The sequence below is a fragment of the Lepisosteus platostomus genome, chromosome 14, assembly GCF_059453375.1.
Source record: "Lepisosteus platostomus isolate fLepPlt1 chromosome 14, fLepPlt1.hap1, whole genome shotgun sequence".
NCBI lineage: Eukaryota > Metazoa > Chordata > Actinopteri > Semionotiformes > Lepisosteidae > Lepisosteus > Lepisosteus platostomus.
Genome location: NC_142624.1, coordinates 5623008 through 5637643, shown reverse-complemented (window position 1 = coordinate 5637643; position 14636 = coordinate 5623008). Strand labels below are relative to the sequence as shown.

General features: G+C 40.5%; 1 protein-coding gene across 6 annotated transcripts in view; it reads right to left on the bottom strand.

The window, feature by feature from the left end:
- kiaa2012 (KIAA2012 ortholog) overlaps nucleotides 1–14396 on the bottom strand; it is a 67767-nt gene extending 53371 nt beyond the window's left edge. For 2 of the 6 annotated variants that reach the window (XM_088606696.1, XM_088606699.1), the window contains exons 1-3: nucleotides 14138–14395; nucleotides 9408–9759; nucleotides 7982–8263 (exon numbers count right to left, since the gene is read on the bottom strand). In XM_088606696.1, the coding sequence (XP_088462822.1) occupies nucleotides 7982–8263; nucleotides 9408–9512 (387 nt within the window). In that variant the 5' untranslated portion in view covers nucleotides 9513–9759; nucleotides 14138–14395. Of the gene's footprint in view, nucleotides 1–7981; nucleotides 8264–9407; nucleotides 9760–14137 lie in introns of all 6 variants that reach the window. The other 4 variants (XM_088606693.1, XM_088606697.1, XM_088606695.1 and 1 more) reach the window with 3 other exon arrangements.
- Nucleotides 14397–14636: the final 240 nt, after the last annotated feature.

Sequence of the window (14636 nt, the reverse complement as noted above, 5' to 3'; positions counted from 1 at the left end):
TGTGTGTGGGTTAAAGGTTTCACCAAACTATATGAATGTCATAGGAGAAAATGCAGTCTATCCTTTTGTGGCTTTACTAAGACTCAGACATTTTAAAATCACTTCTCTTTTAAGAGTATGTGGTTTTGAAGAATGTAGCATTGTACATCTCTGCATGCTGTTTCAACTGCTTACATCTGTTTGTCCTCTTTAATTCCTAAGCAGTTTTAAAGTACTTGTACTCACTTTCAGAATGCCCATTTACTTTTGGGATACTGTATGAGTGATTTTTGTCAGGACATCACCTGGGGGTACACTGGCTGTTCTGAATGCTATTGATAAAAAATAATACAGTATATGACACATACCATACAGACATTTATCCAAGTGCCCATGCATAACATTTTTAGAAACCGCAGGCTGTAGACCTCTCTAACAACATGGGATGTGTCATTAGTATCTGCCCAAGTTGCAGATATTGGGTTCATGGTCATGAGCAGTCAGGGGCTGACTGGCTCTCACTTTTGCAGGTCGTGCAGGTTGTCGCATGAAGCAAACCTTGAAAGCAAGGTTTTGCAATGCAGGGTGGTGGTTCGAAAAGTCAAGAAAGCGAGAGGACATATGCAGGCCAATGGGATTGATTGCACCAAGAGCTGCAAGCTGCCGGCAGTTCTACAATTCCCTTTGCAAACTGTTGAGAAGGGCATCAAAGGCTGGGTCAAATGTGTGACCTGTCATCATTCGGAACGTCTGGGTGTCAGGTCTTATCTCCGTCTGAAACTCTCCAGGGCTCTGCTGCGATGAGCACACCCACACCCCGCAGTTCAGTGCGCGTCCACTGCAGCAGGTGAGCCGGAGAAAGGTGGTAGAGATGGCCTTGTAGCTTTATCCACAGGTCAGAGGATTGTCGTTTTGTTAAAACTGCAATTAGTCGTGCTAGGTAGGCTGAGGGGATCCTGTAGGCACTCACAGGGGTGCCTGGGATGAGACAAAAGACCTCACCAGGGACACAACGTCTCCTGTGTGGGTAGTGTTGGCCAGAGGACGTGTTGGTCACATGGAACCCTTCTCCACACGGATATGGGTACGGATCGGCGCTAGATTTACACCCCCCGCCCTCTGGATTTTCAAGGGCCAGCGAGAGCCCACTGGCCGCTTTCCAAGGCATGGGGCCCCTCGCTCGGGGCCAAACCCATTCCAGGGCGCCCTGCCCTTCACAAAGAAAAGAGAACTCTCCCCAGGGCTGCTGCCGGCTTCTCTAGGTTCGGTCGCGTTACCGCACTGTCTCCGCCACTCCGGATTCGGGAATCTGAACCCGACTCCCTTTCGATGGGCTAGGAAGAGATGGAAGAACTTCTTGAAGATGGCAAGTGGAAAGTAGCAGGGTCAGACCTGAAGTGGAACTGCGGGAGCAGAAACACATCTGGACCCTCTGTGATGGGCTGGTGCCTGGTTGTCCTGTTGTGGCAACTCGTATGAGTCTAGTGTCGGTGCGCAGTCTGAAGCCACTGGGGCTGCTGCAAAGTGATAATGGGATGCTTCTTAGATCAGAGTAATTGTACCAGCCATCAATCAGGTGGCACTGATGTTTGCTAATGGGGCAGGGGTGCTGCTGATTGTTGGAGTCTTTTAAATCTTTATGTGCATTTTTTTCAAATACAAAAGCGGGGTTTATGGTTTGGGGGTTACCATGGGTCACTCGAAGTCTGCATCGAAAGCGATGCTTTTCAGCATATAGCCTCAAAAACTTTTTGAGCATGTGCCCGTCAAATAATACTGATTAAGTCTCCCATGAATTATGGCATAACGTTACATGAGAGTTAAAAGGAAATGGACACCAGAAGACCCCTGAAGATCTCTTCAGTTTTGTTGTCTGTTCTGAATTTATTTTCAGTACATTTTATTGAGAGTTTTTACAATCTGAAAAATGTTAAAAAATGTAAGGTCTTAATACAGCTGGCTATGGAGTGCAGAGGACACCAGAGGATGCCACACCATTTACATCAATGAACATAGGAACTAGAATGCATTAAAGATAAACTATAAAAAATGCCTGTGATACAGTGATACCTCAATATCCATCAGAAACAGCAGAAACAGGGAGACAGGCTTACCTTAGTTACTGGCTTTTTAAATGACTGCAGCATTAAAATAGTCAAGCCATCAAAATATTTTTAAAAAGGAGTCCATCGAATTTCTTAATTTATGGGTTCTGCAAAAAACACAACACTCAGCCCATCCGCCAGTATGATTTTAATTGCCTAATGTATTTTTATCTCTGTATCCTTGGAGACGGGGCCTGAAGTGAATTCTGTAGCAGTGCTAGAGAATGTTGCCTTGTACCCATCCTGCACTGAGAGGAACCGCAGTGTTTCATTTCCATGGAAACCACTCCAGAGGTTTTTTTTTTCCAGACGCACGAACACTTTTGTGAGATGCAAATGAGACTGAAAGTTGTTAAATCGTGTTTTTTTAAGGTAAATTATAACAGCTTGCCCTGCATTTGTTTTGCATCAGGAAAAGTCCTTACTTCAAATCCGACAAAATACGGCAAATTTATTTCGGTTTTGTGAAATCTATATTTTAAAAAAACTATGTGTGAATCTGCTGTTGTTCCACATTTAGCTGTAAATCATCAGAAAGGTCAGACAAAACCACATAACTTAATGTGGCAAATGGTTTATTGCTTGGTATGCCTGGATCTGCTAATGGGCCTTCTCTAATTCATGTGGGAGTAGCTTATCAGGCCAGGTTAACATTAAACTACCAGTGGAAACTAACCAAGTTTTGACCAACATGAACTGTGAGACAGGAAGAACGCTGTATTCATACCAATACAGGACCATGACAGACAATGGTTCAAGGCCTATGTTCCTAAACTATTGCCTCTAATATGGAGTTCAGTTAGATGCTAATGAATGCGAAAGAGGGACGAATGCATTATGTGGTGTAACTCACCCAGCTGAGAGAACCACATCCTGACTGTAAGGCTGACTGAACCCCCCCACAGCTTTCACTGGGAATTAGCTAGGGAGCCGCTATAAAGGTGTAAATGGGGTGGCAACAGGGGTGTGACAGAAAAAGGAAGTGCAGAAGGCGAGATATATATATATATGCATAGAGGAGAATGGAGATAACAGATTAGGGTGTAATTTTTCTCATGTATTTCCGTTATAAAGCCCATACATTATATTCAGATCTTAACTCATATCCCTTGTTTTGCACACATACCTGAATAATGTAGTTTAACCTATTTCTTATAACACATGCTCTTGGTATAATACAACCCTCATACAAGGCATGCAATTAGGAAGCACCAGTTACTACAGAAACCCCTAGGCACCATTCAAACAGCAACAGTCAACATTTGAGTTACCGGTTTTCCTCTGTCAGATGTGCTCAATCTAGAAAAGCGGTAGTGTAAACGCTGAAAAACGATAATAGTAAATCAAATCAAACAAAGAAGGAAAAGGACCGCAAAAATAAAAATCGAGAATCATTTACCCTTTGAAATACTGTAAACGCTGCATTCAAGCTTGAAAACCACAACATTTTAAAGATGTTTTTAAATTTAATTCAATTTTGGTTCCACTATGCATTGCAATTTTACCATAAGGGTTTTCTTGCCTGTATAGGTATTGCACTTGCTACAGAGAATGCAGCTTTTCAGCTGAAATTCCATCTGCCTGGAAACCTGTTAATTTATTCCCTAGTTAACACAGCAATTCCACTGATATGCAGCCAGCTCCATGGAGGATTATTGCAGCTCTTCTATGTGACAAACTTCACAACACTTAAACCACAAGGGAAGTTGATTGGTAATTATTTAACTTTTCCATTTTAAATGTTTTTAAAAAGAAACCCTTCGTCCAACAGTTCTAATCATGCCAAATAAATAAAATAGGAAAGAAGGAGCCTCAGGAACTTGTGTGAATTCATTTATTATGTTTCACTGGGAACTGGAGACAAACTAAACATCAAGTTCCTAAAATCATTTCAGAAACTGATCTGCCAATAGGATTGGGATACCAAAAATAGCATTTCATTTAGCTGACTTTGCACAGTTCAGTTGTTTTGGAATAAGAACAATACATAAAGCCTTGTCTGTTTAACCTAAATTATCTCTTCCTGTGATGATTTAATCTACTTTTTGTAAGCTTTCAGCTCGTTCCTAGCTCGTCAAAATACTCGGAGTTGAAGTCTGTTGTTGTTTTTTTGTTTGCTCATCTGTCCGTCTAGTTGCAGTTTACCTTGTTGGTCTACGGCAGGGATAACACAGCTCCAGGAAGTCTACAGAAACTCAACACTGCAGCTCTTGTGCGTGGTCTCAGTCACGCCCTCCCTACACGCCACTGTGGAGGTAGATCCTGTAGAGCCGATTGAATGCAGAGATTTCTTTTACATTCTGAAGCTGTCGGAACGTGCCTCGTGGAAGATCTTGTTAGTTGCATCCACCCTTATAGACCTCACCTTTCCTCTGCCACGATTCTACGCCAGCATTACCCTGGAGCATTACCTCTGCCCTCATAGATAGACAGGACGTATTGAATATGTCCCAAATGACCTGCATACCCAATTAGGGGAAAGTTAAAACTCTTCTCCACATGTTTATCAGCAGTTTCATTTATGAACAGATGTGGTCTGTGGTTCTCCGTATCTTCAAAAGACAGAACAAAGCTGTAATGTGTGTGTCTAACATACTGTATCAGGGATGCTTTTTTAAATACTCATGTATGTATATAATCATGCTCAGTTGCTTCCTTATTTTGCAGTCTTATAAAGCTAATGGAGCATTCATTTTTTTTTCTTCATTTTCCCACTCTTGTGAAAGATTATTCTGTTTCACTTTTACCTTCGTCTCACTCTGAGTTTTACTCTTTTGTATCATAGAGTTACTATGCCATGATATCACCATGGTTTTTAGGGATAGGATCACACGTGGGCATCATGGTATTATCCTACTGCAGTCTAGTGAAATGCTGTGAAAACAAATAAAATCCCAAGAAAATGTGTGTAAAGTGATTAGAACAAGCATGAATAACCTGCCCAATTACAGTACATGTATTTACTGTGGTAGATATTCAATTGGGGCCTGTTGAATGGTCTTCCCAGCAGGGGAAGCATGGGCTTTGAGACCAAACACTGGCTATGGTTTGCAACATGAAAAGCTTGCCAAAAAAATTAGAAAAAGAAAATCTCCTGTATTCTTTTGTTTCAATTATTTGCTTTGATGATTCAGAGGGTGGTACGCCTAGCGTGTGTTTTCTTGTTTTTCCGTCGGAAAAGTTTGCAGTGCTTGGTCGGGAAATTTAATTTATTTTCATTCGGCTGCACATCCATCACAACTGTTTGACTCTGGCCATCACAAAGAACGAGATTATGGCATATTTGTTTGGCATGTTATGACTTTGAATATTTAAGAAAATTTAACGCACTTAAAATTTGACTAGCATGACAGCAGGGCTAAAAAAATGCAGTGTGAAAGCAAAAACATCTAGGAAAACAGTTAGCAAAACCCTTTTGGAACCCTTCAAATAAGCAGAATGTCAGGGGATGGATAAAATATGCAAATGTTTAAGGAACGTGTGGAAACCTGCTCAAAATCGTTGAAGGCCACACTCCAGTCATTAATTTCCTTAGATAACATTTTAATTTGCTTCGTTTGTGATGGACACTTTAGAGTCTCCCTTAAAGGCCTATTGTAGCCAGAACGCAACCTTACCTCCACTGTGAAGGTGTTTTCGGAACAGTCAACAGATTTTCTTTAGAGGATATAAAGACAAATGTGAATCGACATCTTCCCTATTCCTCTCAGTTCACAACCGATTCACGTAGGAGTAGAAGCTTTAATTTTGCTAATGCTGGTTCTGTTCATTTGACAGTGCTGGGGTTGTCTTACCAGAAAACCTTAATCCTGACAAACAACAACATCAAACTGCTTTTTGGTGGCAGCCCTGGTGATGTTTCATGTTTTTTTCTGTTCTTGTAATCTGAATGAGCCTCTATGAGAACGCATGAAGTTTTGTGAACGGTGCCAAACATAACTGACCTGTCTGGGTCCGAACTTCTAAAGAGAACTATTAAAAAAAACGCTGGACAAATGGTCCATAAGTGCTTATTAACAGCTGCATAAACAGCTATCTGGACTCAATGTATCCTTAACCTGCCAACAATCTTCAACAAAAACTCCAACCATTAAAAGGTAGCCAAAAACAGCAGCAACAACAAATTACCATATGGTAACCATACAGGAAATCGGTGTTGCTTCTTGAGAATTATGGATAAATACAGTGAGAATACATAGAAGATCAGGAGTAGCTCATCCAGAAAAATGCCTGTATGCAGAGAGTAGGATAGTTGTCCCTGAGTTTGGAGGTTGCCCATTCAAATTTAAATTATACTAGCTACTTATTACCTAGCTATTAATTAAGACTGGAATGAATGGTCAAGGTAGCTGGGTCATCCTTAGCTCACTCATCATTAAGATCCCTATCTCTGGCTGGGAGACTGTGAATCTAGTCTTCATCAGTAATGTCTGTATCACGTCTTTGCTCGGTTTACAGTCTGATGTCACAGACAGTACAGTAATACCTCACCAGCCTACGTTTCAGGGGGTATAAGTTTATCCTCATGCTTCCCAGATTGATAAGAGAGCAACAGCAGTGAGCCGAACTCATTACTAATATTGAATATTGGAATATTCCAGGCTATTTCACTGCCTGTACAAAAGGGGTCAATGTAGAATTTGCTTTCTGGTGGTATGAAAATAGAAAGCAAAATCCCCAAGATGACTTTTAAAAGACACAACATGTCGCAACATGTTGAATAGCACTAGGTTTTTCTTATCCGGAAGGTCAAGCGCTTTGTTCCTCTGTGCTATAAACTCTTCCCTCTAGTTTTATTGCCCCCATCATTGACCTCCAGCAGTGCAGAGACCTCCCAGGCACAGAGTAGAATCCCCTAACTATAAACCATTAAGATTATGAGCTGTCAATGGAGATGAATTCAGTCCAGGTTATGGCACCAGCCAGAGATAAAGCTGAGATAATCAAAACCTTAGCGAGTTATTTTGAGCAGAAAACCACTTAACATGAATTTCAACAGGATGTATTTTTGTACATATTCTAAGGGAGTTCCATTTAGCACTTTAAGCATTAAAAAGGAAGGCATATACATTATATATCTCTCCTTATTATTTAAAGCATTCCTATAGGATGTATTTGATGAAGGTATAGTTATCCAAGCCCCAAACTGCTTATAAGTATATACATGTATTAGACAAAGAAAAAAGGTTTTCATCAGTGTTTGTATATGTTATCACCACATTTAGAATTTTTCATAATTGCATCAGAAAGAATGCAGCTTTCATAGGAAACAGGTCTCACCACTGAGAATATGCACCCAAAAAACCCTATTATAACATCTTACCAGAGTTCTGTTTACTGTCTTGTCTCTCAGTCCATTTAATTAATTTATTTCATTTGTTGCAAGACTCATTTTTTAAAATCCCTTTCCTCTCTTCTACTTAAACTCCTGATAAAAGTAGCATGTGGTTATGTTGTTTACCAGACATGGACTCAAATTGGTGACAAAAAGGATTTTAACTCTTGCTGAAATGAAAGTAGCCTGAAAACTTTCAGCCATGTTCTCAGTGAAAAAATCCTGAAAAATCCCCACTCTAAAGCCAAGGACACAGAATGTAGAGCTCACAGGCATGTTATTCAAGAAGATAAGATTTGTGTCCCACAGTTGAACAATTTAGTCCTGAAATCAGCTTATCGCTACCTTATTTGCTAACCTAAACCTTTTTCCGACCTAAACAGGTCTCCATGCTTGTTTCCATTAAGCATGACATTACCATCGTCAGGGGTTACAGAACTAGAGCAGAGTAATCAAGGAAAAAGCTGATTACACCGTAGAGATCCACATCTTTTGTTCTGGTAATCAACTGTAAAATCTCATTATGAGCAGTGTTTTATAACGTTTACGGATGTTGACGTACCTGTTTATTTCCGTAGGCCAAGATTGCTCCTGTCAAATCTCTGAGAGTGCGAAGCTGCAGCTCAACTTCCTGTCTGTAGCGATGGTTTCCTTTCCTCTTCCTGCCTGGTCTCCCAGTGTCCCATGATGACAAAGCCATGTCCTCCGAGTACAGAATGAGAGGTCCTTTCCTGGTACTGTAGGTTTTGGGAGGTGCTGGCTCTGCCTTGTAAGGTGCCTCATGTCCCTTCTCAGTTTTGGAGAGGTCGAAACCTGCTTGCTGGGATTTCCAATTAAAATAATCCTAAAACAAATAAGAACAAATGGCAAATAAAAGCTAAAACAAAATGTGTTCTACCTGCTACACAGAAACACACATGCACCAAACAGACTCTTTTTCTTTCGTTGGGGGGCTTCTCATTGACTCCCATTCCATTCCATTAATTACTTTTCTCTTCCCAATTATCCAGTCCAAATAAAACTCTAGGATGCCCCCTCTCCAACAAAGAAAAAGGTTTTGGCACTGTTAGACTTCGGGGAAGATGATATTTGATTTGCTATTGACAATAAATAAGCTATTGACATCATGTGTCAGGAATAACTGTCTTCGCCACATTGTGTCCCAAAGTCCTCCATACTCATTTCACTGCTATTGCCATCATGTCACGCAAGAGAGTGGAACACAACAGACACTCAGAATGTGGACTGTCACTCAGGATGGTGTTTTTACACTGCAAGCTCACTGTTCCAGCTGTGGAGGCAGAACACCACAGGAAGGAAAGGTGCGACTCTCTCCAGTAAAATTGTAGGCTCTCAAGAATAAGACAAGGAAAGACGATGATTCTTGTGCAGTGTGAGAAGTTAATCCTAACACGGCTGACTTTCTCAAGCCTGGCAGCTCTTGGCCAATATTGACTCCCTGCAGGGGAGCCTGGAAAACACAGCTATGTCATGTCCAAGTAATCTCTGAGCTGTGTGGTGTAACCTGTCCTATGGTGTGGGCATGTTTATGGTGTGAACCGCCTGTGAACCCAGTTAAACTACTGGAGTTCTATTGTGTTCCTTTGCTGCTCTTCCCCCAGTTCATGTGAAAAAAAAACAGGGTTTCTACAGTCATCAATTTGTACAGGCAAAAGGCAAACGTCAAGAGAAAGCAAGCCAATTAATGGGGGAGAGGGAACCATTTTGCGTGGACTAATTTCCAAGACCAAAGTCTTGAGAAAGGTCTCAAGAAAGAAGACGGTAATGGTTGGGAATTTCTGAACCCAGTGAAATTCACCTGGGTACAGTGTAGTAACTCTACAATACTGATCGATCAACAGTGACGAGTTAGATAATTTCCCCACATTCCTAACCTTATTTACGAAACATGGATATCAGAGGCTGTGATGGCCAAGTCCATAAGGTAAGGTCTTACGTAAGGGTTAAAAGCAACCTGCTATCCTTACTTTGGGCTCGAAGTAGACCTCCAGCTTCCCATCAGTGCTGTGTTCTTCTTTCTTCACCAAATGCCCACATCCTCGGCTCAGGAGAGACAGGGCGGAGTCCTTCATTGTGGCATCCAGGCCTGGTTTTCAGCTCTCGTGGTTTTCCATGTCCTCAAAGTCCATCCACTTTCCTCCTCCGCTCCACCTGCCCTCTCTCCTCTCGCTCCCCTTTTTCGGCTGTCAGTCGCCTCTTTTAACTCCCCAGCAAGGTTCCTCGGCCCAGCAACACATTTGACAAGGCTACCTGTGATGGTCTCCGATCCCCGTCAGAAGTACCTTTCCCAGTTAGCGCTCAAATCTGAAATGATCAAAGCTGTTGGCTCGTGAGAGTTTGAAGGGAGGTGCTTTTTGATGTGATGTGTTCTATGAGTATTCACGTCAGTCAACCTGACAAACTATCACTCTTTGAAACAAAAAAACGAAAGAGCCTAGGGCTAGTGTCATCTTACAAGCCACCCGTACATGTGTTTAAACCGGCCTTTGAACGAGCACACCAAAAGGAAATGTCTCTGTGGCATGTTTTCGAAGCACGTCACTTTTCTCCTAGGTTGAAATCCTTTCCCAAAAAAAAGGATCCGAAAAACTTCAATTTATAATTTTGTGGAAAAGATCTGAAGCCTGAAATTCATGCCAGAAGTTATATTACAACCTATTGTGTTCAGTAGGTGTTTTTCCCTGTATTAATTTGGAAGGCATGGAAAAAAAACATTTTGATTTTCTCACAAAGATTTTTGTCAATATCTACAGGGCTGCATGGTTTCTAATGCTATATTTTAGAAAAACAAATTGCTGTTACCTAACACCTACATAAAAATAATTTTAGTTTTGAAGCTGATTTAATTACATTTTCTATTTGGCCAGGGAGCATATCCATGAAATGTAAAAACTTTTTCAAATATTTAGTTTATTTTTCTTGCCATGATGGATTTATTTTTAAAAATACCACAGTATGAATTCCTTTATTCTTTTCAGGAGAGATATACCACTTTATCATCTCTCATGCTCTTTTTCATTATTACATAAAAATATTGCACAGTGGTTAGCATTCCTGCCTTGAAGCACTGGAGCCCATTGTCCAATTCACGGGGAGCTGTCTGTGTGGAGTTTGCATGTTCTCCCCATGTTTGTGTGGATTTCCTCCCACAAGCCAAAGATATACTGGTAGATTAATTGGTTTCTGGGAAATTTGGGCCTGGTGTGAGTGTGTGTTTGTCTATGTTTGTGTCTGAATGTGCCCTGGGGGGACATAAGGGCTGCCTTTCTTTTTTGCACAGTATGTTAATGTAGACGTTAAAGAGAGGTAGGGCGACCTAAATGTCAAATTTAAAAAAAACATCTAAGAAGATGAACAGGGAGTAAAAAGAAATCGTGCCTCAAAAAGAGTTCGTCTAAAGAACAGGTAAAAGTCCTTTCCAAATATGTTTTTAAAAGCATAGAGAGTTGTCAGACGTCTTTGACAACCTGACAAACTGAAGAATGCCTTCAGTGATGCCACAGGTAGCGCAATATCCGTCGAACCATATCAGAAGGCAGCAGCTATCAACCTATGGTACAACCAGTAAAATCTTCTAAGATATCCAAAAACAAGTAGAGTCTCTTTTGTGCATTAGTCAATACTAGGACTAGGGATACTGGCGCACTATGGCTGCCGTCGCATCATCCAGGTGGATGCTGCACATTGGTGGTGGTGGAGGGGAGTCCCCATTACCTGTAAAGCACTTTGAGTGGAGTGTCCAGAAAAGCGCTATATAAGTGTAAGTAATTATTATTATTATTATAGGGAGGACACAGCTAATGAGTAAAAAACAGCATCTTTCCTTAATATTTAAAAACTAACCTAAATATGAATATTTTACACATTCCAACAATTCAGCAAATTAATAGTACAAGGGTGGTGTCACGAGTCGAAGGCAAATAATTTTTTTTAAATCAACACACCATCTTCCGAGCAAGAACCACTCTCAAACAAATGAAAAAGTGTTGCAGCAACTTAAAGCAAATTCCAAAACATGTTCTGGGCAAGAAGGACAGAAACCCAGGTTTTGTTCCCTCTGGCTCTGTTTAAAGACTTAAATGGTGTTGCACCACAATAAATAAAGGAGAGGAGGCTCTTAACGCAACTGCCAACTGTTTGCAATGACCTGAAATGGCTCTTAGCCCCTCAACAATGGATGGTGCCATTGGAACCATAGAACTGAAATTCTTAGGTCTCTCATGATAGATCGTTCTGGTCTTAAAGAGCCACGGCTGTTCAGCTCTCTGATCAAGACCTGGAGGAAGTGTTAATGATTTTAACCAATGAATAAGAACACAGTAGCATGAGTTCAGGAACATGCACTGGGAGGAAACTGAAAAGTGAAATCGCATTGGTAGTCTGAATGAACAGGAGATGCATCACTTACATTTCTAGACATGTTTACCAATGTGCACACACAGTAGAAGAGCTCTGTCAGGTTGTAGCTTTTTCATTCTCAGTTTAAAAAAATGCCCTTTCTTTTTTACCACTGAAGGATTAAGTTTACAAAGAAGATATTTTGTCTTAGACTAGGAATTAAAAAAACCCAATTCCAGTCTCAATCTGGATATCTAAGATGCTAAATCCTTTACTGCACTGAATTAAAAGGTCTCTCATCAGTTAAACAAACCAAAACTCTCAGTATCGAGCTTTTATCACACCTTTATTTTCTTTCTTCGCTTCCAACCCCCTGCAGCTTGGCTGCCCTGCCTTGTAAAGTCCAAGAATGCTTACCTTAACAATACACACCTGGCCTTGATTGTTTGTTCATCAGTAGCCATTTTGGCTCAGACGAAAATCATGATCTGGGCCTGAGCTAAGACAGTTTCGTCCTATGGAAGCCTCCCTGGGACAATCAGCACAAACTTTGTATTCCAGAATATAGAGTATATCCCAAGCTCTTAAGATCTTCTTCACAGGATTTTAGACTAACATCCTGCCTTTTATTGTTATTTTAAATAGAAGCTGTATTGAAGATAATATATGACTAAATTTTGCCTTCATATTTTTTGAGGAGAGCACGTGTTGATTTTGATTTCGTGAAAGTGGGCTTTCAAACAATAGTTTGAGACCCCCTATCCTGACCAAATGCCTATGGGACAGAGCTGGTTCAATAGGGCCTGAACACCAACTCAGCCTGTGTGCATGTCTGTTGTTCTTCTGGATCAGTGAGGGATACAAAAATGTGTGTGAATTATTTGGAATGATGTCGCCTCTTGATGACATGCTGTGTTAATGTTACTGGATGAGACTTGCATATTTCTATCTAACTTACATGATATGTCCCAAATACAAAATAAATCAACAAAAATAATTTAAAAAGGAAAAAATAATAAGAGAACTGAAAAACACGTTACTGTAGGAATTATATTTTGCACCAGAAAGCGTATATGGTCACCATAAAATCTTGAAGTAGGTTTTGGATTTGTAGCAGATTAGACGGCCTTGAATATGAAAGACTTAAAATAATTTGAAACTATGGCTTTCTTCAAATGGTAATACTGGCATCTGAACAAGCGTAGGCATGAAAAAGAAAGAATTCTGAGAATCTATAGGAGGAAATAAGGAAAATGGTGACTAAATATGTTGGTTTAAATTATATCAGTGTCTTACTCTGCCCCAAACATTACATTACTGTCAAAAGGGCCTGAGCATTCATTTCACTTTCTGGGGCTGAATAAGTAGCATTATTTATTGCTAAGCCATTTTGTGAATGATGAAGAGCAAAAGGTTTGTACAGTAATTCCTTTAGGGCACAGGCTCCCAATTCTTGTCCTAGAGAGCTAAACACATGTGGGCTTTTGTCATAGCAGAGCTCTTAAATCAATCAAACCTGTATCACAGCTAACTTGTTTTTATTTGTTTTTTACTGATACACAGTTAAAATGCAACTTCCAAAAACTCTTAAGGGCCGCAAACAATTTCAGGGTTCAACCATGTAACCAAGAACTTGGCAAGAGCAGATACTAGCATGAGTTAATTATTACTAACTAGGACCAGGGTTAGGATTAGGACTAGGAGTAACTAAGACCAAGACTGGAGGAATTGCTTCAGGGAACATGAGATTTTTCAGCCCAGGTTAAACAGGACATGCTTTGAAAACCACAGTATTTATGAAGTGCTGTGCTTTTGCTTTAACTAAGCAGCTAACTATAGTAACAGAGCGATTTGGTATAATTATTTTGTATGATGCATGTTTTAAAATATTTTGCTTTTAAAATCTAAAAAAATCCCTTATTTGGAACTATCTCTAAGGGAAAAAAATGAATTCAAGATTAAGATCTTTCCGGGATAAGTATGTCATAATTTCCTGTTTGATTCTAATTCGACTCTTGAAGACAACCGACTGGGTTTTGCATCATGAATCAAAAAGCACTAGTTTTAAAAGTGGCGCATTGTTAAAAAATTCATATCTCTACACCGACAAGGAATAGATTATACGGAGGAATGAAAGCCAGCTATTTGTGCCAGAAATGACATGACATGGCTTGTCAGGGGGGAAAATAGTAATCGCCCGTTTTCGTCGCAAGTTCACAGGACATTGCACAGAAACACAGGAACACAAACAAACCCGACCAAAACTAAGCTGACTTAACCACTTATAATGACAAAACATACAACACTAGAGCAATTTCCTGCCATCGATGCATACTAACGTCAAGTCACCTTGTCTTACCTGTGTTCCACAGAAATCTTGTTAAAGGGAAGAGATCTGATGTCCGCAAATCCAATCAATACTCAAAACGCATTTGCTGATCGATGTCCTTTTTCTTGTAAGCCTGATAACCCTTGCTCATGGTGTTGCTAGGTCTCAGTGCTTACAGGCACCACTGTGCTTCCTCTATTGTGCCCAAGGAGTGTTTCTCTGTTGCCTTGGTAGCAACTCAGAAGTTGCCCCCCCACCCTCCATCCTCTTTCCTCATAAAAAAGCGGACACAAAAGTTTGAAAAACACCGGTGCTCGTATTTCACCCTCCAGATTGCTGCCTTTGAACACAAAGGTTCTCTTTATGCAGACTTGACAAACATTGAAGGCCCTCTGCTTTTGTTTGTTATGGCCACACCGTTTCCAGATAATAGTTCCGCAGCTGAAAAACAATTCTCTTGCACACTTGCCAAGGTGAGCCTTAAACTGCCTGTATACATATGAGCAGTAATAACACAATTATAACTGTC